Raw genomic sequence first — 25,948 nt, forward strand, 5'->3', positions numbered from 1 at the left:
CATCCACGGTACGTGTTGTCCTAATGTTTTCACAATGTGTTCGAAGTATGTGGACGTGGTTAAATAACATTTTGAAAAATGTTAGAGCGCGGTCTCTCCATATCCTCCATGATAAATTAACTCATTCACTGCCATTGACGGCTATAGACGTCCAAAATTCATTTAAACAATTTCTAGTAATTTAACATTTTTTCCACTTTTTAGTTAACAAGAGTATGAAAACCTAGAAACTAATTTTTGTACATTTAGAACAGATGTAAAATTTGTGATTAATCCTTAACAATTGAAGTCATGCGATTAATTACAATTAAAAAAATATAACCACCTGACGCGATTTAAAAAAAAATATATTAAAAATTAGCGGTGTCAGGCGATGACAAAATTCTAGGTTTTCATATTCTTGTTAAAAAAAAAAGTAGGAAAAAAATGTTAAACTAATAGAAATAATTCAAAGGAATTTTTGACATCTATAGCCGTCAATGGCAGTGAATGCGTTAAAGAGGTGGCAAAGGGACTTCATTCCCCTACTGTGTGGCGTGAGCGAGAACTGTCTTTCGGGGGAGTGGCGGTATGTTTTGTTAGCCTCCTTGCTAATCGTGCGTGTGACTGTACCAGTAGTGCTGCCACGTGTTTCTCTCCAGCCTGGCTGCTATTATGTTACACGTGGCCGCAGATTGTTTGCGATCGAATCTCTGTAAGAGTTGGGAGACGCAGGCTCAGCTCTGGGCTATAACGGGAGTGTGAAATGCGCACCTCTTCCTCGCTCTACCTCCAACGCCACCTCTCGCTTTTTTTTTTTTTTATAGGACCGCGATGTCGTTCCTCTTACTTTAAATAAAGCCTCGAGCGCTGGCTCATGAATGATATGCTCAATGTGACAGAACCTCATTCCAAGCGGGCTTGTAATGTTGTCGGACATTGGCCTGTCTTCATCCACCCGTCATAAAACCTGAGTGACTCGCCGGTCCTGCTCTTGAAGATATTGACCCGACAGTGTTGATTCCAGAAGAATCCTTGACATTTTACCGCTTACGCATCCGCTTCTTCCACCGCGGCTTACCGCCTCTTTTGTGCACTACGCCGCACATTTGATATATGTTTAAGCAATCCACTTTTTTTTTTGTGTGTTCTGCCTTTTCAACAGAAAATCCAGAATCTTTGTAAATGATTGCAATACTATGAACCACCTCTAGCAATTTATTCTTCACGCCCGTACTATGTCCTTGATTTTGAACTTATTCGCTGCCATTGACGGCAATAGACGTCAACGCTGTGTGGTATACACCGGGAAGTCTCAATTCACTATTTTGCGCAGGAAAAAAAATGAATTCAGAATTAATCAAGCCCAGTAATGTCGATGAGATACGTCTTGGGTCAGGCACCAATCAACTGGCATCCATCCGTCTTCTATACTGTTAATCCTGTCCAGGGTCAAAAGGAAGCTGGAGCTCATACGACCTTGGGCAAAGCACCAGGACTGGATTCATCACCTGTCAAACACACAAGAAGACCGACAAGACGACTCTTCCGTTTTGGACTGCCTACAGAAAAAACATGCAATTGCCACACAGACAGGCGCGATAGAATATGGTTGCTGCTGGGCAGTAGTTGGAGCCAGAACCTCAAAGTTCAGGTTTAGTCACTTTCTTTGTTTTAGCAAGAGCAAAGCGTTTCACACAAACCCAACCCTTCAATTCCGTTGAAGTCATCATGTGCATCTGTGTTTAGGATAGAGCTCAGGTGGCAACACTATTTTCTCCGTGCACTCGTTGCCCGCTAACCAACTGTGCCAATCAGTCATTTGTTGATGCGACTTATTGCACTTTGTCACAGTAGTCGTCCTTTGTCGCATTACAATAAGCCCTCTTTTGTTGCCGCTGCCTTTTCCACTAGGCCATTTTGCCCACACTGTTTGGAGAACAATGCACGACTATTTTCTTTTCTGTTCAATTCCTTTATTGTTTTGTGCTGCGATATAGTTGGTAACGATCATTTAATCAGTGAAAAGTAGTAGGGATAGACCGATAATCGGCGCCGATATTCAGCGGCTGTTGACTCCCTGCAGCATTGGCCCGCCCACAGCACCATCTGATTGGTTGCTTGTGCAGTGCTAACAGCCAAGAAGCATCAATTAGCGGCTAGTAGCCCACGAGCTAACGGTTAGCTAATAGCCGTTTTTTTTTAGCGGCTATTTGGGAGTTATCTCGAGGTTAGCGTGTGGGAGAACGATTAGCCCGCGAATTAACGGCTATTAGGTTAGCTCGCGGGCTAACCTAATAGCCCTTTTTTTGCGGCTTTTTGGGAGTTATCGCCGGGTTAGCGTGTGGGAGAACGGTTAGCCCGCGAGCTAACAGTTAGCTCGCGAATTAACGGCTATTAGGTTAGCTCGCGGAAAAAACATAATAGCCATTTTTTAGCGGCTATTTGGGCGTTATCCCGGGGTTAGCGTGCGGGTGAATGCTCAGCCCACAAGCTAACAGTTAGCCTGCGAATTAGCGGCTATTTGGGAGTTAGGAAACCACATTATAGTTGGTGCAAACAAAAAATCTTTAACATGTTGCAAATCACAAAAGCTGTTTAATAAAAATGCCCTTGAAGGCATTTAAGAAGTCAAGTGCTGGAGTTTTTATTATTATTTTATTATAAAAAAAATTTGACTCCAACTTTTTTTCTTTTTTTTCCTGCAAATGTATATCGGCTTCAAAGATCTGTGTCCTTATATTTATTACCATTCCCAATCTCTGCATTGAAGAGCCAAACGAAGGATTATGATCCGATGGTGGTCCACATGCTGTATGCTAGCCGAAGGTAGCTTGTGTTAATTGATCAAACACGCATCCCTGAAGTGGTTTTCTCACATGAGCCTTGATGGAGTTAGAATTTAGGCAGACTAAACTCTACATTGGCAACAGGGGTGTTAAATTTCAAATGATCATATTTCTTATCTGGACCAGCCACGGACTGCAAGACTTATCTCGGTCAGCCCAGTTTAAATGTGTGTCCAGGGCTGATCGTGTTGGCACTGATGTTAATATTTCTCCTATTTTCTAGTGGGAGAGACTTTAGCATGCTCATATTTTGGAAGTATTGACGTAGCAGCTTACCAGGACGTAATCAGAGAGGCTTTCGGACGAGAAGTAGATTGCACCTCGAGATTTCTATATCACATTGTTGCAAAAGAAAGATGCTGCTGTCGAATAGATTTTTTTTTTTTTAACACATCACGGGAGAGGTCCTCCTGGCATGCCGCGCCTCCCAGTAACATTCCATTCGGCGGTGCCCGTCCTTCACCTCATTTGCAATGAATGGGTCCATTGGCGGCGCGTTACGCCCCGCTAAGCGCAGTGTGAAAAGGGCTTAAGAGTGAACGGTTGGTTTCCTACAGTAAATGTACCCTCTGATGGACTGGTGTACCCCACCTCTCGTCTAAATTTGGTTAGGAGAGGCTCAAAATAACTTAATTGCTGTTTTATTTGAATGAAAATAACAAGTGGCAGATATCGGATTCATATCCGGTTTTTAAACCACATGTGGAAAATATGGATTTAAGGACTCTGTTCCTGCTCCTGTCCCTAAAGTCCCTGACTTGGGACTACTGATTTTATTTTCAAGCCCAAGAGTCCAGTCAAAGTTTCTCTCAGCTCTCCTATGAATTTAATTGGCTGCCCTCTGGGGAGTCATAGACCGGCAATTGATTTCTTTCCCCTCAGCTCTTGCTAATGGAGTGCTGCTTGATGATGCCATTTTATTATTATTATAATTATAATTATATTAATATTAATAATTATTATTATTATAATTATTATTCTCTGGGCAGATGTTAGTCATTATGATGATGATGAAAAATTAGTGGGAGGAGCCAGTTCTCTTATAGGGCCAGTTAAAAGCACACAAAAATTGATAATAAATGAACAATTTGCTACGGAACATTGCATGGATGACCTTTTTGAAACTGATTTTATTGTGTAAATTTTTCAAACATTGATACCGTCACAGTTTTTTTCTGTTTAGATTTTAATATTGCGATTGTGATGCAAGTTATGTAAAACGTTCATTTATTAAGCTAGTGTACTTCAGTTAAAAAGCTATTGACTTGCAAAATGTACACACTATGCGTAGTTCCGCTATGATTTTTAATGATCTATAAATACAAAGTATTGAATTGGTGCAATTATTCAAATTTGAATATGGAGTGCCACAATACTTTTGTCCTGGCAATGTAAAGAAAGTTTGATTGACCTAACTGGTGTGTGTAATATAACGGTGGCTTGCTTCCCTTTCATTTGTTTGAACACATGATGCGGGAAATCCTGGTGGAGAATATTCTGCAACATTTTATACACAGTTGATGCGTTCGCTCAGCCATTTGGTCAAATGAGTCGACGGCATTGCATCCAATTTTAAATGAGAGGGCATGAATATTCATCAGTGTGAGACTGCACCGTCGCTTGTACCGCCGTTGAAGTATGCGTGAGGCCAATTGGGGCCAATTGACCTTCACGGTAGCAGATAGACTCTTGACGTGTCGACCGCAATATTTTTTTTTCCAGCTCCAGTTATTTAGTGGTCCATCCTAGTATTGATCAGCTTTAGCTGCAACCTTTGCTGTCATCTTGAAATTTGGCCACTTGGCTGTGAAGTGATTGTCAGTGGAAGGGTTTCTATCTGCAATTGATTCCGAAAGCACATCACAGGTACGCCAAATGGAAACATTATTTGTGGCTACAGCTTAATGAATTTTGAAATAGATTTTCCCCGAGGCACCATCCAAACTTATAGCGTCATTTCCTTCTAATTGAAAAGTATGCGACTCGGCCATTTATATTTTTGACCTGACAAACACTGACAGTATAATCAAACCAAATCTTTTTGGTGCTCTTCCCTCCACCATACAGGAAAGAAGAATGTTGCCAATGCTAACAGAATGACCACTGTTGTCATTTTTGCTAGTGTCTGTCTTTTTTTTTCTTGGGGGAGGGGGGGAATAGTTGCTAGTAAGCGTTGGAAAGGTAGCTCTAAAGTCGTAGCTCTTGCTCGCTATATCTTGTTTGTAGTAGCGTCCACACGTGCACATAAAATAATAGCACAACTTTCAAAACAAAAGCACCACACGTTACGTTTGACTTTGACTTTGTGCTAACTGTAAGGACCGGTCAGAGACTCTGGGAGGACCGGGTGCGGCCCCCGGGCCGTACTTTGTCTAGATCTGGTTTAGTAGCTTAAGCTTTTACAGCCTTTGAAGCAACTGAAGTTAAAAGGGATACTTGACTCATTGAGCCATTTGCAGTAGTAAAAGTTCATATTCTAATATTCTTGTAGAATTATAACCTTTAAAAACTATTTTTTTTCCATTTGCTCTCAACTGAAAATGAGGAATGATTTAAATGTATACATTTTAACAAAAAAAATTTGTATCAATCTTTTTCCTTTCCTTATGCTGATTTTGTAATTGTGGAGTGTAATAATTGAAATTGTGATTGAATTTCAATGAATTGCACAGCCCTTGCTCGCTGTGAGCTGGCCTAACGTTGCGTTTCTGTTGGCAACACACCCATGAAGCCGAAGAGACGATTACATCGGTCTTGTAAGGATGACCCGCCTCTCGAGTCGCACCTTTCTCGATGACATTTTCTCACCGTCTGTCTCGGGCGTATGCACAACTGCCCAACCGCTCCCTCGCATTGGCCCCGCCTCGAGCCGAAACCCGAGTACTTGACTTGAGATGCCTGCGAGAGTGCCAAGTCGTTTAGTAAAGAGCCGTTGTTTAAGAGTTGTCTCCCCACTCTTAATGCACATTTGAGGTCTTGCATGCCAGCTGTATCGTAGCAACTGACTTTCTGCCTTCTTTTTTGGCGTTTGGGTGCTGATTGCCAATGCTGCGAATCTTGCAGTGGAATCAGTGCCATTTTTTTTGCATTTGCAAAGAATTGAAGGTCAATTCTGTGCCAAATATAGCTGCAAAAGTTGTGGGAAGAAGCAGGATGTGGTGTTTTGGGTAATCTAGTAGTGAAAAGCAGATGCTTGATTTTAACATGAATATTTTATTTTGGAGATTTTTTATTTTTTTTTGTGTTTGCCTTGTGGAAATGTATATTTGAAGTTTATCTGTGTTTATTGGTAGTTTTTTTTGGGGGGGGGGGGGGCGGGGGGGTTGCAAAAAAATATATATTTATATTTTCCAATGTATTTTAATGGCCGGCAATTTTTGCAGGCTGGCCCAATCCCTATCCCTTCAAACCACTATATATATTTAAGTTGTAATATCACCATTCACCACTAGATGACAGACATACCTTAGTTGCGCCTACAGCGGGTCTTATACTGCCCTATACCACAATTTAAGTAGGTTTAATATATATATATATTTTTTGGGGCAGCTTTTAGAATGGCATGCAGAACAAGAATACTAAATATTACTTAGTTGATTGCAAATGTACAAAATCAATTCTAGGACTTAATGTTGGTTTGCTTTTTAGCAGTTGTATGCCATCCTTGAATGATCATTGTTTTATGCAAGAGAGTCCTTTGTACTGGGAAAATAAATCAGTGATGTGGTTATTTTGCTGTTTAAAATTTAAATACATTAAGAGCACCTATTTTGTATGTATGCAAGTATTTTGTCCATATTTAAAATGGCCTTTTTGGCATACATCTAGTTAGGTTGTATGTTGTTCTACGTGGCCCTCTGAAAAAAACCACAAAAAATGTGGCGCCCTTTGTCACTTAAGTTGCCCATCCCTGCTCTAAGGTCTTCGTTTGGGCGAACGAGTTTCTCGAAAGGAGGAACACACAGACACACACGTGCCCATTGCTTTGAGGGGGGCTGGCTGATTGTTTGGCTATTTATAGCCACCCTGACCGTAGAGCCCCGCATGGGACCAGTGGCCCAGCTCATGGAGGAGAACACCTCACTGTTGGGTTTCACAGTCCACTGCCTGCTACCTCTTGCATTGTGCACACTTGATTGTTGTAGTATTGTCAAGCGTCAAACTTTTCTTTGCGAGCCAAAAGAGCATGTGTAGTGTTGTTTCTTTAAAAGCATATTCAGGTTGAGCTTGTAAAACGTGCGTGTGCATTTCGAGCCGAGTGGCAGACGTTCCCCGTCTATAATATAATGTAATAATAATATACATTATTAAAAAATAAATATAAATGGAAAGAAACACTATATATATATATATATATATTATTAAAAAATAAATATAAATGGAAAGAAACACTATATATATATATATATATATATTATTAAAAAATAAATATAAATGGAAAGAAACACTATATATATATATATATATATATTATTAAAAAATAAATATAAATGGAAAGAAACACTATATATATATATATATATTATTAAAAAATAAATATAAATGGGAATAAACACTATATATGTACGTGTGTGTGTGTGTGTATATATATATATGTGTGTATATATATATATATATATATTAGTGTTTATTTCCTTTTATATTTATTTTTTTTGGATTACATTTTTATCTTCACCGTTAGTCATTTATTTACTTATTTATTTAGTCACTTATTTATTTTGAATTTTGGCAGTTTTGGTCCTCCATACGCACGCACAGCAACTGCTTTTCATGTCGGCTCGTATCTAAAGCATGTTTACAATATTCATTGGGGAACATGTGGGCTTAGAATTTGTGGAACGCAAGGAGAATGCATCTGCTGGTTGAAGAATGTACACTTTGTTCAAATCGTTTTCTGCCATCATTGTTTTCGAAGTGGAGTACATAAAAACGCGAGTTTGGCCGATGGACATCTGTCATGATGCATAGAGATGGACGAGTATCGGTACCTTGTTCTAAGGTATCGGGTTCTCACGGAGGGGGTGCCGATACCAGCCATAGAGTAAAAATGTTCTCAATGTATCCCAACATAATACCCTATTTTATGGGCAGGAGACCCTTTCTTTTTAAATCTTTGGCCCTACAAGGCCGATGTTGCATAAACAACGTTTGTTTTTCGTTGAAAACTACATCACAGCTGGCTTCCCTGTACTGAGGCGGCGGTGCTGGACATCTGCCCAAGTCATTGAGGACAACAGCTGAAGGAAATGAAACATAGCTTGCACACACCAGGGCTGGAACCTCTCATGCTTTTGCGCTCACTAGTGGAGGAAGTGAGGATCAATGAGGCCTAAGCAAGAAGGGGTTTTAGACCAACGGACCTCTGAACGTGTCCCCTAAGCTTTGCAGGCGAATGTGTCCGTTCATAAGAGCGCGAATGGCGGCTTCAGATGGAGAGGCACGCTGCACTTTGCAGCTATTTTTGGCCGCATGTTCCCATTTGGCACTGGGGTGGATCCCCCCCTGTTGCTCAATTGGAAACTTTCATACAGAGATGCAGGTTCAAGGTCATATTCATGTTCGCTGAACTTTTATTGGATAAGGAGCTTACCTGTTAGTAGTACACTTTATATTTATAAAGGGCTTGAAAAATAATACATTTGTAGTGATCAGATGACCATATTTTCTTGAATTCGGCTCGGCAAGAATCATGATGACGTCACGAGTGGCTTTGTCCCGAATGAGTAGAGGTGACGGACATGTAAACACGTTTTTACATTTTATTCTCCACATGACGAGAAATAGAGGAATTCTCCAAAATCTTCTTCCTCCATTTTTACAGGCTTGGTCATCTTCGGAGACAATCGGCGCAAATCTGGAACCTTTTTTTTTTTTGACGTCAGAGGATAAAAAACTGCCAACACAGATTCCGATATTTGGCCAGAATCAAATTCCCTGCTCTCTTGCTGTAACTCCTCACCTGACCATAAAAAGCCTCGCCGAGGGACTACAATGATGCACTGCGGGTGAAGCAGAGTGGGAAGAAGTTAAAAATGACAAGCGGGCATGGGAGAATTTAGGTGAAGTGTGGAGAAAGCACAGATGCCCGGAGGAGCATTCTGTTCCTCGCACATACGCTCTGCATAGTTCCGTGCACTGTATTTGAATCAGTAATGAAGCTTCAGGAAGCTGGCTTATCTCTCTTCGACTTCCTCCTCCCACTCCCTCTGCCAGTCAGAGTATCAGGCTAAATGTTGCACAGCGCTGTACCAGGAGGAACTGCCTGAGAGCTTATTGCCCTTAAACGTTAATCGCTGACTGCATGGCGCCTGCTACCCATCAAAACATAATGTACGTTGTCTAGCTCCTCCCCTTTTGTAGCTTCCCTGACACATGACGGATTTCTGTTGTTGTGTTCTCTCGTCCGGTGGTTCTCAACGGCGGTCCTCAAGTACCCCTATCCGGCCTGTTTTCCGTGTCTCCCACAGCCAACACGGGTGTTTCAAACCATCAGCTAATCAGCAAGCTCTGCATGAAAGCCTGGTAACGATCCTCAGCTGTGTTGGCTGAGAGAGACACGGGAAACAGGCTGGGGTTGAGAACCAGAGCTCGAGTACAATACTGTACTTTGTCAAGACGTGAAATAAAAAAATTATGAATAGAAAGGTAAAATCCATGGGGTCTTCTATCTCTTTAAAAAAAAAGTATATTTTTATAGGTGTGATGGTTAGCTAATGTAGCATTTCAAGTTTGTGACGTTAGCAAAGCTATTGGCCATTTAACATTGGCTGTTACTCGGTCTCGTGAACTCGCTTCCTAAGAATGTTTTGAAAGAACGTTCTTCTCCAAAAAGCGAGCCTCTTAGTAAATCCGAACGATTTCGTACTTTTTCGCTTCACCCCGACGCTGACGTGTTTCCGCGACAGCAGCACGAAAAGGCATCGTGGGATATTTTCCTAGCCGAGTCTTCACAAGTATCCAACCGAAGCATCCTTGGTTTAAGCCAGCTGACAAGAACATCCGGACATTGCGTGCGTTTGTTGGTTTATTCGTACTTTCAATTGGAACTGTACTTGGACTGTGACTCATGACAATTTTCACAACATCACAAGGATGTAAGAACGGACACCAATTGAGAAACGGCTATTGGTTTATCATAAGGCCAGCCAAGGTTAGATAGCTCTTAGTCTTAACTACATGCGGTGTGATTTTTATGTAAAAAACAAACAAACAATTTTTTATGGGAATATTCAACAACATTTCTTACTTAGGGTTAGGATTCACACATTAAGCATGGAAGAATGTTATATTAATGGAACATTAAGCCTTAATATTTGATTTCAGTGCTGTTCAAACATGAAACAGACCTGTTTGTTAAATGCAGTTGGCTCAGTTATAAGCCTGAAGTTTCAGATAAATAAATAAATGTTCATACAAATCTTACAGTGTACATGTACAAGTTTACTGGTTAGTATTTTCTAAATTTGAGTAAAAAAAAAAATCGCAATAATCAATTTATAGATTCGTATCGAATCGAATCGTGACCTATGAATCGTGATACGAATTTCGAAACCCTACAGTATAGCAATGTATTTATTTTTTTGCCTTGGTACTGAACTACATTTCAGAGTCGGTATGTTTAATTGTAGTTTTTTGTTTTTTTTACACTTAAGTAAAGGAGTTGAATCAATGCTTTGACTTTTTTGCATAAATATCTATATTTCTACTTAAGTACAAATTACTTTTGCTAACTCTCAGTTTGCAAGGGTTGTTCCACACACTTCAGAATCAACAAGGGTTGAAAGCCTGGGCTAGCCTGTTTATTTTAGTTTATTTTTACAGAAAAGCTTAGCACTTTAAATTGAATTAATACGAGCGACAGACAGACTGCAGTCATGTGTCGTCTGAAGTTATTGCTAGGCTGTCCCAGGGTGAGTTGGCAGCGGAGGCCAGGCCAGCTATTTGAACCACGACCAATTTTCCACTAACCATAAAGTACACCTGACAAACATGGCATGTAGTCCGAGAGAAATGCGAAGGGACGTCACAGATTCTGTGCCTTGAGCATTTGTTGATCTGGAGTAAGCAATCACTAAAAGGTGGATCCTCAGTTTGTGGCGGTCCTGACATGTGAGATCACGAACAGCGAGCAATAAAGTGGTTTGCGCAGCAGTTAAAGAATATGTCAACAACTCAGTTTTTCATTTGACTGTCTTATATTTATTGCCTACACGTTTTTTTTCATAGCAATATTTACTGTAATTAGGATTTTATTATTGTGGTAGGGTAGTTTCCTACTTAAGTGCCAATTTGCATTTTGTTGCTATTGTATGAACGGATTTCTGCCGTAAACTGAAGATCTGTATTTATTTTTTCCTTTCGGCTTGCAAGACGGTCCTTACAGATTGGCCCATATTCGTCACATAAAAGGTCTCAGCCCAGGGCTAAAAATCATTTACATTGCAACCGATGATCAGCTTGATCCTTTGTGAGTTACTGTATGATTCCTCAGAACGGATCCATATTTCTTGATACCCTATTATTTGATACAGGCCACGATGGAGCTAGACACACCGCAGTCTATTAGTTGGTCAATAGAGAATCATCACACAGCAGAACAAAACTGTCTTTTTTTTTTTTTTTTTTCAGATGAAGCTGATTAACTGTAGCTGAGATCTCAGTTTAATAGTCTGCAGTGATCCACAATCACCACGAAACAATCTTAAGTTTGACCCAACTCCAAGTACCCGTTCGTGTTTGCTTTGAGTTGTGCTTTATCTGGTTTGTTGACCCCCAACCCCATTACCCAACAAATACCAATGCATTCACACTCCCCATTTTGTTTGTTAGGATAGACAATGAATGGTATGGAGGTCAAGGCCCCTGCCCTGCCGCTCTCCATACTTCCACTCAGATTAGCCGTTGGCCTGTCTGTAAAATCAAGATTTCTCTCTTTCCGCGTTCCCATTTTTGCCAACGCCTTACAAACCTCCCTGCGGGCGCCACTGTTCAAGCTTTCCATCTGAAACAGTGCGAGCATCGAACCCCAGGGTCTGTTTTCGGAGTGGATCAATAATGGAAAAAGGGATCTATGTATTATGAATGAAGAAACATTGTACCCTGGCGCAGAAGCTTGCAAAATGTGTATTCACTAACGTACAAGACAAGCGGCGGTGATGGACGCACTCCAACGCCTTCCGTGTTGCCTTTTAACAAACCCTGCGCATGTTATGACTATTGTGTTTGTTTCTGTGTTTGATGCAATCGGAGTGAAATGTCATCACAGCGCATTGAAATCGCCCTCGTGAGTTACTGTGATCGTAGGGACACCTGCAGCTGATGGAACAACCACAAAGCAGAGGAAATATGAAGTAGTAGGATTTTATGAATCGGTATAAACTTGCAAAGAATTGTCGCAACAATTGACTCATTCACTGCCATTGACGGCTATTGACGTCAAAAAATAATTAAAACTATTTCTGTTAGTTTAACATTTTTTCCACTTTTGTTAACAAGAGTATGAAAACCTAGGATCGTGAGTTAACTATTGAAGTTATGCGATTAATCACGATTAAACATGTAAAGAAAAAATTACAAAAAAATTTGCAGCGTAGAGCGATTACATTTTTTAATTGTAATTAATTGTATGACTCATGAGTTAACTCATGATTAATCACAAATTTATATCTGTTCTAAATGTACAAAAAAAATCTAGGTTTTCATACTCTTGTTAACAAAAATGTAAAAATTAATAGAAATAGTTCACATGAATATTTGACGACTATAACCATCAATGGCAGTGAATGAGTTAAATATGAACTTGTTTCACTGAAAGAAAAACAGACGCAAAGAATAACAAGAAAACCTGTGGTTGCCGGCTTAAAGTTCAAATAACAAAAAAAACAAACTCAAGCTTAATGATTCATTTTGTTGATGTGCCAACCTGATTCCATTTGGACCTCAAAGTACAATTCGTTCACGCGGTACCGACAGCTTGTTGGTGCTAAGTAATGAATTCCTTGTCAGTGGTTCTCAACTATTGTCACTCTGGGATCCGCATCGTCCTACTGTTGCAAAGTCACGACCATTTTTCGAGAAGTTAAGAATGAGAATGCATTTTACCATTCACAGGGGATAGGGGCCGGCACGCGAAGAGTGAAAATCCACATATAGCTAGCAAAAATTTGAAATGCTTGGGAGAGAGAGAGAAAACGCCCCCCCCCCCCCCCAAAAAAAATCTGTGTTTTGGATGAAAAATGGGGCTTGGCTTACCTAATTTTATTCCCACTCCTGTGTGGTTGTTGATGAATCATAATTCATTGTAAATGACAGCACGTGCTCGCGGGCACCCTTATTTGCGTAAACGTGCGTACGCACGGTTAGTGAATTAGGGCCAAAGTGCGTTTGTGTGTGTGGGGTGTGTGAAAAGCAATTATTTGGTGTAGACTGTCTTTGCAATTTAACCGGGAACGTTTTTATGATTAAATTACCTCTAGTTACATTATTTGAGACGGGTTTAAAAATAAATAAATAATCTAAATAAATTGACCAGGCTCATGGGAAAAAATTGTGCTTCACTTTAGAGGTGCCTGAACTTTGACTCTACTTTCACTGTACTTCACTGGGCTGTTACCTTGAACAATACAGTTCTTCCGTCCACCACATGACATGACATTCCTTTCTCGCGCTGCAATATGCCGCTACCCAGGAAGCGGCTGTGACTTCACACTCACAAGTTCAAATTCCTCAATATTTGGCTCTTTTGTCTTCTAAGCCCTTCAGGCCGTTTTCAAGGAAACACCCACTTGTGTAAACTGCCCTTGTTTGATTTCTTGTACCAATGCAGTGGCGGGTATTTTATTGCTGTGGCGGGCAGAGGCCGCGCCCACAAATATACACGCACTGATCAAATACTTTTTTTTTATCGAGCATGCACTAAAGTATTTGACACCCACCGTTTCATTTGGCTCTGCGTTGAGGGCGCGAACATTCCTGCGAGAGAGTCGACGGCTTTCGCTTGGGCCAACCAGCTGTGAGATCCTCTGGAAAAGAGCAGCTTGTAGTAATCAAAGCGTGAAATGAGTTTGAAAGCCGTGTGTTTGGTAAACACACTGTGGAGCTCGCAGCAGAGGGGGCGGCTCGAAGGGTCATTTGATGGGATTTGTTTATTACCGAGGCCTGGTTTTATTTTTAGCCCCGAGAGGTGAAGCAGGGTCTATTTTTGGTGGTAGCTGCCAGTCAATATGCACTAACGTCTTATTGACATCCAGCTGCCTATGAATTATACGCAGTAACAATATATTGGAAATACTATCTGAAGCCACCATTTTATAGGACAGGTTTGCTTTATGTGAATAGAGGAGCCTTTTAGTTTAAATTCTCTTGCTTGATGGCCCTTGTCTTTCTAAACCTTCCCGGTGCCATATAACCCATGACAACAGTAGACAATTACCACCTGCTAAACTCACAAACACAGTATCGACACAGTCGAGGTAAACGACCCTTAATCAATGAATTAATCAAACCTGGTTTGGCCTACAGCATGTGTCATCAATTAAAAGTTAAAGGGGTCCAGTTAAGGGAACTGTCTTCAAGCTGATGTATTTGAACGTATTTGTAAGTTAAATGCTACCAACATAGTATATTTTGCCATAATGCTAATGCATAATTGTTCCAAAAATTAAATAAAAAAAACATTCTTTATTTGTAACTTTTATGATTTATTATGTCTGTAGTACCAAGTGACTAACTGCTCAATTTTGACATTTTCACTTATGGGTGTACTCACTTTTGTTGCCGGGGATTTAGCTATTAATGGCTGTATTTTTTAATTATTTTTGACTGCACACGGACTACTTTTCCATTGTGTCATTTCTTCAATCCCATGAAAATATATAATTAAATATCAGTCTTTTGTGAGATACTGTAATCCTACTGATATCAGCAAGTTTACAGCATTAACACATTTTCTGCCCACAATCCAAATATATATACAGTACATACCAGTATATGTTTAAAAATTTTTTTTTTTTAACGCCTTATATAGATGACTGGAAGGTGTTGTGACATATGGCTTGTTATGCCCCCCCCCCCCCCCCCCCCAAGCATTTACGTTACATTATCACAAGTCCTGTTTTAGTTCAACTGTTGCGTTCGTCTGTTTGTATGTGGCCCATCTGTCACTTTACAAAACTAAAGGTGAATTTTGAGACCAAAAAGTTTGCCCAACCTTTAGTGTATGGCCACCATCCCCCCCCCGTCTTCACTTTCCCATGCGGCTTGAGGACCTGATGTAGGCCTATGCATTCGAGGCTATATCTGTCTCACTTGCTCTCTCTCATGAATCATGCAGGAAGCATAGATAATGGATGGCTTTTGTGGTGTCTCTAGCCTTTCACTGCTTACCGGCCAGACAGATCTATTTGCATGACCTATATTTACCCGCGTGCCATTGTGCTGCCCGTGAGTGGGACATCAAACGAGCATGTCGGCTTCTTATCGGTTGAGTGTGTACGGATATTTGCCGTGTCTTACGCCGTGATTTAGCTAACATTTTAAAGCTCTTGGTTTAGGGTTTTAGCGCAAGGGGTCAATGTCAACTGGTCAACTGAAACTGGTATATTCCATACGTAGGTTACAGTAAGCGGTTTAGGATTAATGAAAAAGCTCCATTGACCTTTCCCTTGATGGATCCTGTCAATCTGACATAATTTACATTGTATGGGTTAAAGCTTCTTTGACGGCATTAAATGTCATTTTAAAAAAAAGGATTAAAATGAGTTACGATATTGGTCAGGAACAAAATAAACTTGTAATTCAAGGTACCGCTGTATGAGTTTACTAAAGCAACTGTGCTCTGTGATGTCATTTTGAATGACAAAAAAAGTAACAAATGACCTTGTAGGCTACAGTTAGCATGCTGGATGCGGGTTAGCCACAAGCTAGCCACAAGGCTTGATTTGACTAGTTTACTGAGCAGCACGTTTGGTGCTTAACTCACATTATTTCAAAATGTCATACAATGCTGACGTTTTACAGTATGTAGAACATGAGCTACACACATCAGGCTTATTTCCTTTTTGTTTCAGCCCGTCATTGATATCTGTAGTAGCAGCTTAGCAAGTGAAGCTAAAATAAAATGCAAGTTGCGCAAATGTATCCGGTTATATGGCGACTGTCTAACCATGTCATGTTGTGCTTCTTTGTGCAGGTAAACTTTGTGGCAGGCCAGTTGTTTGCGCTGCTCATGGCCGTGTGGTTCCGTCTCTACCTCCACCCCAGTAAGACCAGTCCCTTCGTCAGACATGTTGTGGCTACTCTGCTGGGCTTCTATTTGGCTCTTTTCTGCTTTGGCTGGTGAGTCGCTCCTTCTGATGTAAAATACATGCTATTATTTAGCTTCCGTCCTTCTTTCTTTTATTCCTTCTGTCAAACAAACGGAATGTACGCAGACTTTTTCTCTGATAGTGTTTTCAGGTGAGCTTTTGGTCATCGACAACTTTAGTTCATTGTCGATCAAAGGGTCAATGGGTGCACGCTCTCGTACGTAGATTACAGCACTTCCTTTCTCACTCTTACAGCAACGAGATCAATGGCTCTGTAGCAGATACCCAATTAGAACGCTGTCACACTTGAATTGACAACAACACTTGGCAAGAGAGCCTCGGCGTGCATATGTGTGTGTTTTCACATTTGGTTATAAAACAGGTTTGCATTAAATGGAAAGTCAAGTTTAAAAAATTTCTTGACAATGACGTTGTTATAAACGTGATCTCTCTAGTCTAAACATGACATTTTGATTAATATCACATTTGTGGAATATGAGTTATGCAGCAAAATCCAGCCGTTTTTAATCCATTTCAGGGGGCGGCCATTTTGCCACTTGCTGTCGAGTGAAGATGACATCGCAGTTGGTCGGGTGCTCAGAAGATGACCAATCACAGCTCACCTGTTTCCTGAAAGTGAGCCGTGATTAGTTATTAGGCTACCTGAGACCTGAGCAACTGCGATGTCATTTTCACTCGACAGCAAGTGGCAAAATGGCCGCCTTCTGACATTTATAATAACTGCTGGATTTTACTGCTTAACTCATATTCCACTAACGCAATATTAACCAGAAGACCGTATTTAGACTAGTACTAACCAATGCTATCACTTTAATTTAAATTAAATAGAAAAACAGCAATACTTTGAATTGGTCAGGGAAGAGAGTGAATGAAACAATGCTGACACAATCATGTAAATCTCAACAGCAAAAGAGGAACTCGTGAAACTGACCCCGCGGGGTCCCTAACCTACAGTTGATAGGAAGTTGAATAAAAAAAGACGACACAGCACTTTTACCATGTTAGAAAAAAAAATAATCAAATTGTCAATTTGACAACGTCATGGCAGCGGGTTTGTCTAAAATGGATCAATGCAAAAGACATTTATGTTGTTGAAAGCATGCCAGACAATGTAATTTGCTACATTAATAGGCTATAATCCCAGATAGATTGCTTTACGTTAGTATGCTTCAGAGAGCAAGCATTGGGCGGTTAGCTTAGCATTTCAAATTTGCTGTATAAATTACAACTGCACTTTCTGATGTCATCGGCTAATGCTCATGGTACCAATGCAACTTTCTTATCGATAATTCATGTCCTTTTTTTTATTGTTGCATTTCTTTATTGACATGGCATAAATCAAATATTTGAGTACCCCAAATACTAATTGAGCTCCATACAATGTCACTACGAGTCAAAAACACACATTGTGTAAACATAATTTTACGTTGACATAGCGTAATCATTAAATGCACGTATGTAAACATTTCTGACGTCAGCTGCTAATGAGGTGCTGATTGCTATCCTGTGACTGGATATGACGCATTTAGGGTTGAAAAAGCCACATGGTTGATGGTGAGACTGCTTTCACAGCGCATCATTTCCTCTTTTTGGTGTCAGTCCCGGGTGACAAAGCGGAAGATTACAGAAAGAAGCACGTGGGAAGAACATTATAATCCCGTGCAAATGACGCGCGTCACACCTTCTTGTGAGGCAGTTTGACTTCGTGTCGTAATTGCCTGTCATTTCGAGGACACGAACAAATGTATCGGGACAGCAATTGGTGGCAAATTCAACAGTTCTGGGAAGACTCTTTACATGACGTTAGAGTGTGTCGGTGACGTTACGTGAGGTCAAAGGGCACTGATGTTGGATCATCTATCCCCATTTTTTGATCAATGAAATATAGTCACATGTATATATTTACATGATGTCCTTCTCTGCAGGTATTCCCTCCATTTCCTCGTGCAAAGCGGTTTGTCCTACAGCGTTATCGTCTTCGCCGGCCTGGAGCACATGCACAAGTAAGCGCTTCTTCACATTCTGCCCGCAGAAATGGCCGCTCGGTGCGGCGTAGTAGCATCGACCGTCTGCGTTTTGTTTGTCTGCCCCTGTTTGAGGCGTACGAGCCGGGGTTTCCGATGACGATGATTCTGCCCTCAGGCCTACCTCTGTGTGATCGTGGCTCATCAGGACACACACACACACACACACACACAAGCAAACACACACACGCTTTGATGCCAGAATTCAAGGTTATGAGTGCAGGTGTAAACAGACGTCATGTTTCCCCCCGTGGGCTCAGCACTGAAAATAGATGCTAACAAAAAAAATGTTTTCCCACCAAAGCAGCTGCTCTGATAAAGGACTCGGTGTGACCGTGACCTAAAACAAAGAACAGGGTTATGCTGACTGAAGGAATAAGATCCACTACATTGAGATTGGTACTCATTTTAATAATGATGTCGTAGTTTACTGATTGGCGTTTCTTGGATGTTGTGCCGCTAAGCTAAGCTATGGATTTGGCATTGAGTTTGACACCTGTGCAGGTTTACTGCAATGTCATCGGTGTCAAAAGTTCCGCCGCGGGGCACAAGCACTGTGGCAGGATGCACTGACATGCTCGTGTCTGCTGAGGGCGTTGAACCCACGGCCGTGGGTCGTCTTTGCATAGCAAATGTGGCATTATTAATGTGGCAGGCTGAGATTGACTCTACTGTGACCTTGCGTGAGAGCCAAGTGGGTTACTACACAGGTACCAGTAGCACGGTCAAATTTGAGCATTTTGTAACTTCAGTTATGAAAGAGCTGATTGTTTGATTCAATTTCTGATATTAACTCATTCACTGCCATTGACGGTTATAAACGCCAAAAAATCATTTTAACTATTTCTATTAGTTTAACATTTTTTCTGCTTTTGTTAACAAGGGTATGAAAACCTAGATTTTTTTTATTGTACATTTACAACAGATATAGAATTTGTGATTAATTGTGAGTTAACTATTGAAGTCATGCGATTAATTACAATTACAAAAAAAAATGGCCTACCATGATTCGAGACTGACGACAAATTCTTTGGGTCACAATGCTAGGCATTGTGTTTCAAGGCATTCCCACTTTCTCTTTGTGCCACTCCCCGTTCTCCCTTTGACAGTTCACCTGTTGGACATGTAATACAGAATGTCCTAGAATGCTTTCAATTTTCCAAGTGTGACACACAGCGCTACCTGCTGGTTAATGATTGCAAGCGCAAATAATGCGAACATTTCTTGCCTGACTATATGAGCAAATGGGAAATTCACTCCACCTTCCAAATACTGGAGGTCAGAAATTGTTCAAATAGACGGCAGTTTTTTTTTTTTTGTCAAGCTTTTGCATATTTCCATAAGAAAATAATTAGGACTGATAAAGGGCACAACAATTCTATTTTTAGACCATGAAGGGTTTAGCATTCTTGCCTGTATCAAGGGTTTTGACACCAACGTTAACTTGGAGAATGTGATTAATTGTTACACTTTGCACTTTTCCATGATAATCAAGCAAAAAGGCAGAACTTGACATTTAAGTAGAGCATTTCTGCACATATATATTAAAGTACAGAAAATTGGCAAACAATTGCCGCTCATTATACGCACTGAACCGCCCCATCAACAACAACAAAAATTTTAAAATAAAAAATACAATAAAATAAAAATACAGTATTGAAAAAAAAATCTGTGAAATAGGTGAATCCACAAATACAGAGGAGTTGAATTTGTTCTGTGACCAAGCTCTAACACAATTGACTCATATCTCAAATCAATATTCCCCATTCAAATGAATTGGAATTGCCTCAATTCAGTTCCAGCCAGAGCCAGTACAAAACAGCACCATTTTTTGGGTTATGCATTTAAAAAATAAAATAAAAAATATGACTGTATTATTTGAAAATACATAAGGGATTGTAAAGAAATAAACTGTTTTTATAAAATATAATTATTGTATGTTTGTCACAACAATGGCTTTTGCTTTGTATTTGTGCCCTTAAGCCGGTCTTCTCAAACAGGGAGGTCGGAAACCCCTTTGGGCTGCAATGCAATGCCAGGTGTGGCCACAAGAAACATGTTGTTGTTTTTTTGCCATACTAAAATAAAGTGTAATTGCACATCCAATACAATCCACAATTTTATTTTATAGATAAATGATACTATTTATAGTCACGTAATATATAATAATTTGACCATTTATAGACTTACTCAAAGGTCTGTATTTTGAAATTTGAGTGTATATTTTTTTCATTTACACATTTATTGTGTCAAATTAAATGAGGGTTAAAAACAAGCAGCATTTTCTATATCATATGTTAGGTGCCAGCCCCGTTTGTCGGCGTCCGTATTAATTTCTGCTCGACTTGCATCGTGGATAACCTGAGGAGGAGGTAGCCTGTCACTGATTGACTGGCACGCGGACAATTTGTGCCCGAGAGGAAAGTAACAGTGACGTCGGCTGCTGCGAACTTCTTCCCACTGTCACTCTCACCTCGGCTGCTCAGGCGAGACAGAATATTCGATCACATTTATCTGTTCAGGAACCCTCTTTTCACCGAAACATTGGATTAATGCTTTGATTTGAGTGGCGTCGGGCCTGATTTGCAGATCACCTTTACAACAGTCCCTCTTTGTGTAGCAAGCTTGTGACATCATGTGACTTTGGTGTGGAAGCTGCAAAGCATACAGTGTGAATTACTGCATCACAGCTGCCAGCAGAGCAGATGGAAGTGTCCTGGGCATGGATTTGAGTGGACACGGTGGTGTTGGGCTTCCAGGCATTTACTGTGTGTGCACAACCTGCCAGTGCGCAAACACACATTTCAGGCTCTTTTGTTTGACTTTTGAGTGTGTGTGACTGTGTGCGTGCCGCTCAATCGCACCTGTCCACTGCTGTCCCACAGAGGGTTTGCTTTGGTCGCAGGATTCTTGATGCAAATGACGCGAACACAAATCAGGTGTGGATAATGGTAAATAGTCGAATCGCTTCTGCAAACAGAGCTCCTGCACACACAATCATGAAAAGCACAGTTGTATGTTACTGGGGGTGCAAATGGGATCACCAAGAGGATTAAAAACGCCCATACTTTTTGAGCTGCTTATACTGTCTCAAATGTACTATATCATTGAGTTCAATAAACATTGTCATATATCCAACATAATCTACATGGACACCCAGCAGTTACGGAAATGTTGCTTGTTTACAAAGATAATATAGCTACGATTTTGATTGACGCTGTCGTAAAGGGATGATTGATAATTTTTTATTATTGTGGGCTACATGTCTGCCTCACGGCTATGGGGTGCCGTGTCGTGATGGGAAAACGAAGCTTCATGAAGCTTCATGAGGCTTCATGAAGCACCTGCAATGTTTTATTTTTATTTTTTTACTCCTCTAGATGGTGCTCTTGGCTTATAAAGGCCAGTGCAATGGAAAGTGATTACATTTAAACAAGAGTGCCATCTCGAGGAGTCAAAAAATATCACAAGTGCTTCATGAAGCTTCATATGGCCAACACTAGTTCCGGGTTTGAATTTTGGCTCCGGTTGTATATTTGCTTCATTTTACTAATAAAGACAAGTGCTGTATAAAATGATGTTCAGCAGTTTTTAGCTAAAAATAACTACAACAAAAAACATTAGCTATAGTGAAGTTCTATAAAACTTTTTATTTTTTATTTTTTAATTTATTTTAATTTTTTGGGGGAGAGAGCTCAGTATTGTTCATTCTGTAATTTTACCGATTCGACATGTCATCATTATTGCTCTCTCTCTCTTTTTTATTTTTATTTTGTATGTGCATGTGGATGTGTGCGTGCGTGTGAGTGTGTACTCATTAATTCACCTAAAACCTATTAAAAATCCCATACCGTTCACCTAAACTGAATACTTCAGAATCCAGCGAGAGTCGTGAGGTTGTCAGGAGACCCGAGGAAGGATCAAAGAAAAGAAAGGAAAGTGAAATCCAGTTCTATAAAATTTGACACAACCACAAAATGGAACTTGACTAAGACTAAATTACTGTGTATACCTGAATTTTATCATCAAGAGTCATGCGTTACCATTACATTACTCAGGAAAGCATTTTTTCCCCCAACAATATCAACAATTATTCATCATTTATCTGATCAACCTCCAAATTGTGGGTCCATCCCATATCCTGCAATTCCATAATGGTTTGTGAAAACTGGGTTTGCAGTTTTTGCTGCTTACCAATACCAACAACTAAGTGAATATGAAGTTTGGTAAAGCGCTTTGAACCACGTATAGTGTATGTACCGTAGATACAGTGCACTCCATTTACTACTATAATCAAACTGGATTTTTCTTTTTCTTTTTGGTCGATGACGACCCCAACTCACTTAAGCATTTCCTTGGCACCGGGAATACCACCAAATGACACCCAAGTAATACTGTTACTTCTTTGGACCGGTTATGAGCTGAGTGCTCAGCGGTCGGGGTGACGGGATTTCTTCCTCTCATCTCGGCGGAAGCTTCCCGAATCAAAAGGACGTGTGTTGTGTCTTTTTCTCCCGTCGTGCTTTGGCTCCGGATGATGAGTTGTGCTCCCTCTGAGAGCAACACAATCCTTTTATTGTTGACAGCAGGGGGATGCTAGGTCGCTAGCACTTGGACTGTGCTCAGTCCACCCACAGACTTTCCCTCTTGTTCTGCCTTGGCTTTTTCCTTTTGAAAGCTTGTACTTTTCTGCTAACAGTGGCACATTGTTGGACGCTCCTTCGCCCTTTAGTCCAATTCTTGAGCATTTCCATAGTGATTGCCTTGTTGTGGAGGCCATTGTCTTTTTGTACTTAGGGACTGATGGTGTATAGATACGTGTTTATATTTTTGCAAGTTTCCAAGTTACACATTAGCGACAAAAATTAAAAAAACAAAAAAACAAAACAAACATTCCAACAGTTTTAGTAGTTCTAATAGAAAAATGTCCCAATACTTTTGTCCACTTAAGAGTATGTACATTTACATGTCCTGACTCCCATTTGTCAATGTAGATGCCATTTTTTTTTTTTAAATTACAATGTCATGTTCAACTTTGCTGCTTTTCTTGACACGGCAGCAAAGAAGAAAGTGTAATACTTTATTCTCACTTGACACTTATAACGAATAAGTACACGATGTAGCTTGAGGCTTTCATCCGTGGGTCGTTTCATTCATGTGCCAAGCTCCCCTAAGACATCAGATAGGAATGTGATCATCTGCTCTCTTTCTCCCTCTCTGCACAGGTACTGCTTCATCGTGACGCTTGGCTATTTGATTGTGTGTCAGATCACACGTGTCTACGTGTTTGATTACGGCATGTACTCTGCGGATTTTACCGGGTAAGCACCAGACATCTTCGCTATGTGACGCTATGATGACGCCTGACAGGGAGGATCGGCGCGACAATGTGTCGTGTTATTCCACTGCGAGCCAGTCAAACACAAAAGCGTGTCTGTCGACGCTCGTCAATGAGGGAGTCGCGGTTTGCTCTCTCGACACTTTTTGTGACAATTCAAGCAGGCTGCCTGCACTCTCCACAAGGTGGGGGTGGGCTGTTGCTTGGCAACCAAATCTAAACCAATACCGCCGGCTGGAGAGCACAAATTTCACTCTTTCATCTTCTCTTCTTGTCCCTCTAATTTTATTCCAGGCATTTTAGACCTTAAGTAAACGGCCCATTGTTGTTTTTATGTGTAAGATTAGTATAGTGGAACCTATAATGTTAAACACATTCTGTTTCACGATGCTGGTTGACCTCTATTTTTTTGGGGGGGGGGGGGGGGGGGGTAAGAAATACAGTACAGTACAGGGGTCCTCTGCTTATCATACAAATGTAAATACAACCCTGCTATGAGTAAAATATCAATTAAACATTCCGCTGTGGCAGAGGTTACAGCTTACGTCAATCATAACCAATCAAAGCAGCCCCCTTCATTCACTTTAAATGCGGCATGCTCGTGCACGACTAGCATGCCGCATTAGGGGTGTGAATTGCTTGGTACCTGCCGATTCGATTCGTATCACGATTCATAGGTCACGATTTGATTCGATACCGATTAATCCCGATACGAATCTATAAATTGATTATTGCGATTTTTTATTTTTTTTTTACTCCAATTTAGAAAATACTAATCAGTAAACTTGTACATGTACACTGTTAAGGTTTGTATAAAAAATAATATTTATTTATCTGAAAATTCTGGCTTATAACTGAGCCATTGCATTTAATAAACAGGTCTGTTTCATGTTTGAACAGCACTGAAATACAATATTAAGGCTTAATGTTCCATTAATATAACAGTCTTTCATGCTTAATGTGTGAATCCTAACCTTAAGTAAGATGTTTTGTTGAATATTTCCATTAAAAAATTGATGTTTAGAAATCGATTCGGCCGCATTTTGAATCGATTCGAGAATTGCACGCTGTAATATCGCGATATATTGCCGAATCTATTTTTTCTAACACCCCTAATATATATATATATATATATATATATATATATATATATATATATATATATATATTTATTTTTTTATTTTTTATTTTTTATTGAATTCCAAATTATACAATCTTTGGTGCATTCAACTATCGAAATGCCACTTTCATTAAATATTTTTGTAAAAATCTAATGTTAAACAGACACGGTCAACCCTTTTTGATCATTCTCTTCATTGTCCTGGAGGGACCACCACAATATAAATCTCATATGGTGACTATTATTGCACAATGAGTTGATTATTATTTTCCGAATGCTATCATAAACCAATATCCCACCAACAAATGAGGGCTGTCATTGTAATAGGATTCTTCTCGACGGGCATTCAAATGAAGACTTTGATTCTATTTAAGTGGTGAGGTCAGAGATCCAGACAGGGGGCTGAGCAACTTCTTCTTCTTCTTGTCTTCATCAGGCCCATGATGGTGATAACACAGAAGATTACAAGCCTGGCATTCGAAATACATGACGGTAAGAGAAACCTAAAAAACAGATCACACGGTCACACATTTTCAAGTCTAGTGAACCAGCACAAAGAGTATAAATATTGTTACGTAACAAAGCAATGACCCACTGCGCTCTCTCGCTCTGCTAACCGGTTAAATGGCTGTCTTAAAACACAAGTTCCGCTTTGCAAGAGGACACACGCGGTTAAAGCCGGAACATCCATTACATTCTGGCCAAAGGAGGTCACGGCATATGATGTCATCGGGCCGCCAAGCGACCACCAGCATATGACACCCGCTGTCGGAATTTTGGAGCGAGTAATATCACAAATGAACACAGAACCTGAGAACTGTGGCAGACGTGCTAAACCACCATTTCACTGAGCCGATGGGGAACAAACGAAATATGTATGCAGACATAAATGCATCCGACGACAAGGTTGTCTTTGCATTTTTTTCTTCATGGGCATTCATTCATGCGGATAATGCAATGCAGGAGAAGAACATTTGACACTAATTAGTAAGTCAGTCACCCTGTTTCTGGGCTTCTCATTGACAACCTTAACCCTCCTAAGACAAATATTGACTCAGCTTGTCGTCAAGACTCGCCGCTCAAAACATTTGTCACCAAGGTGCTGTTGGGAAAATGTAGCCATCTCTTGAATTAGTGTAGGACTTGAGTATACACTCTTGTCTGTTTAACTTTTGCCGAAGAGTGCCTGTGCCTTTTACAAAGACACAGTGACGCATAGGGAGAAAAAACAAACACCCCCCGCCCCCCTGTTGCCACCAAGAATAGCCTGTAATTTATCAAATCAATGTAGATCAACAGAATATCCAAGTTAG

General features: G+C 40.3%; 1 protein-coding gene across 1 annotated transcript in view; it reads left to right on the forward strand.

Moving 5' to 3' along the window:
- Positions 1-25,948, forward strand: part of mboat2a (membrane bound O-acyltransferase domain containing 2a) — a 38,035-nt gene that overhangs the window by 2,611 nt on the left and 9,476 nt on the right. Inside the window, exons 2-5 of the mRNA XM_086094080.1 lie at positions 16,018-16,163; positions 18,079-18,156; positions 23,403-23,498; positions 25,072-25,127. Of these exons, the coding sequence (XP_085950206.1) occupies positions 16,018-16,163; positions 18,079-18,156; positions 23,403-23,498; positions 25,072-25,127 (376 nt within the window). The remainder of the gene's footprint in view (positions 1-16,017; positions 16,164-18,078; positions 18,157-23,402; positions 23,499-25,071; positions 25,128-25,948) is intronic.

This window comes from Leptonotus elevatus, chromosome 14 (genome assembly GCF_054856555.1).
Source record: "Leptonotus elevatus isolate MCC_2025b chromosome 14, RoL_Lele_1.0, whole genome shotgun sequence".
NCBI lineage: Eukaryota > Metazoa > Chordata > Actinopteri > Syngnathiformes > Syngnathidae > Leptonotus > Leptonotus elevatus.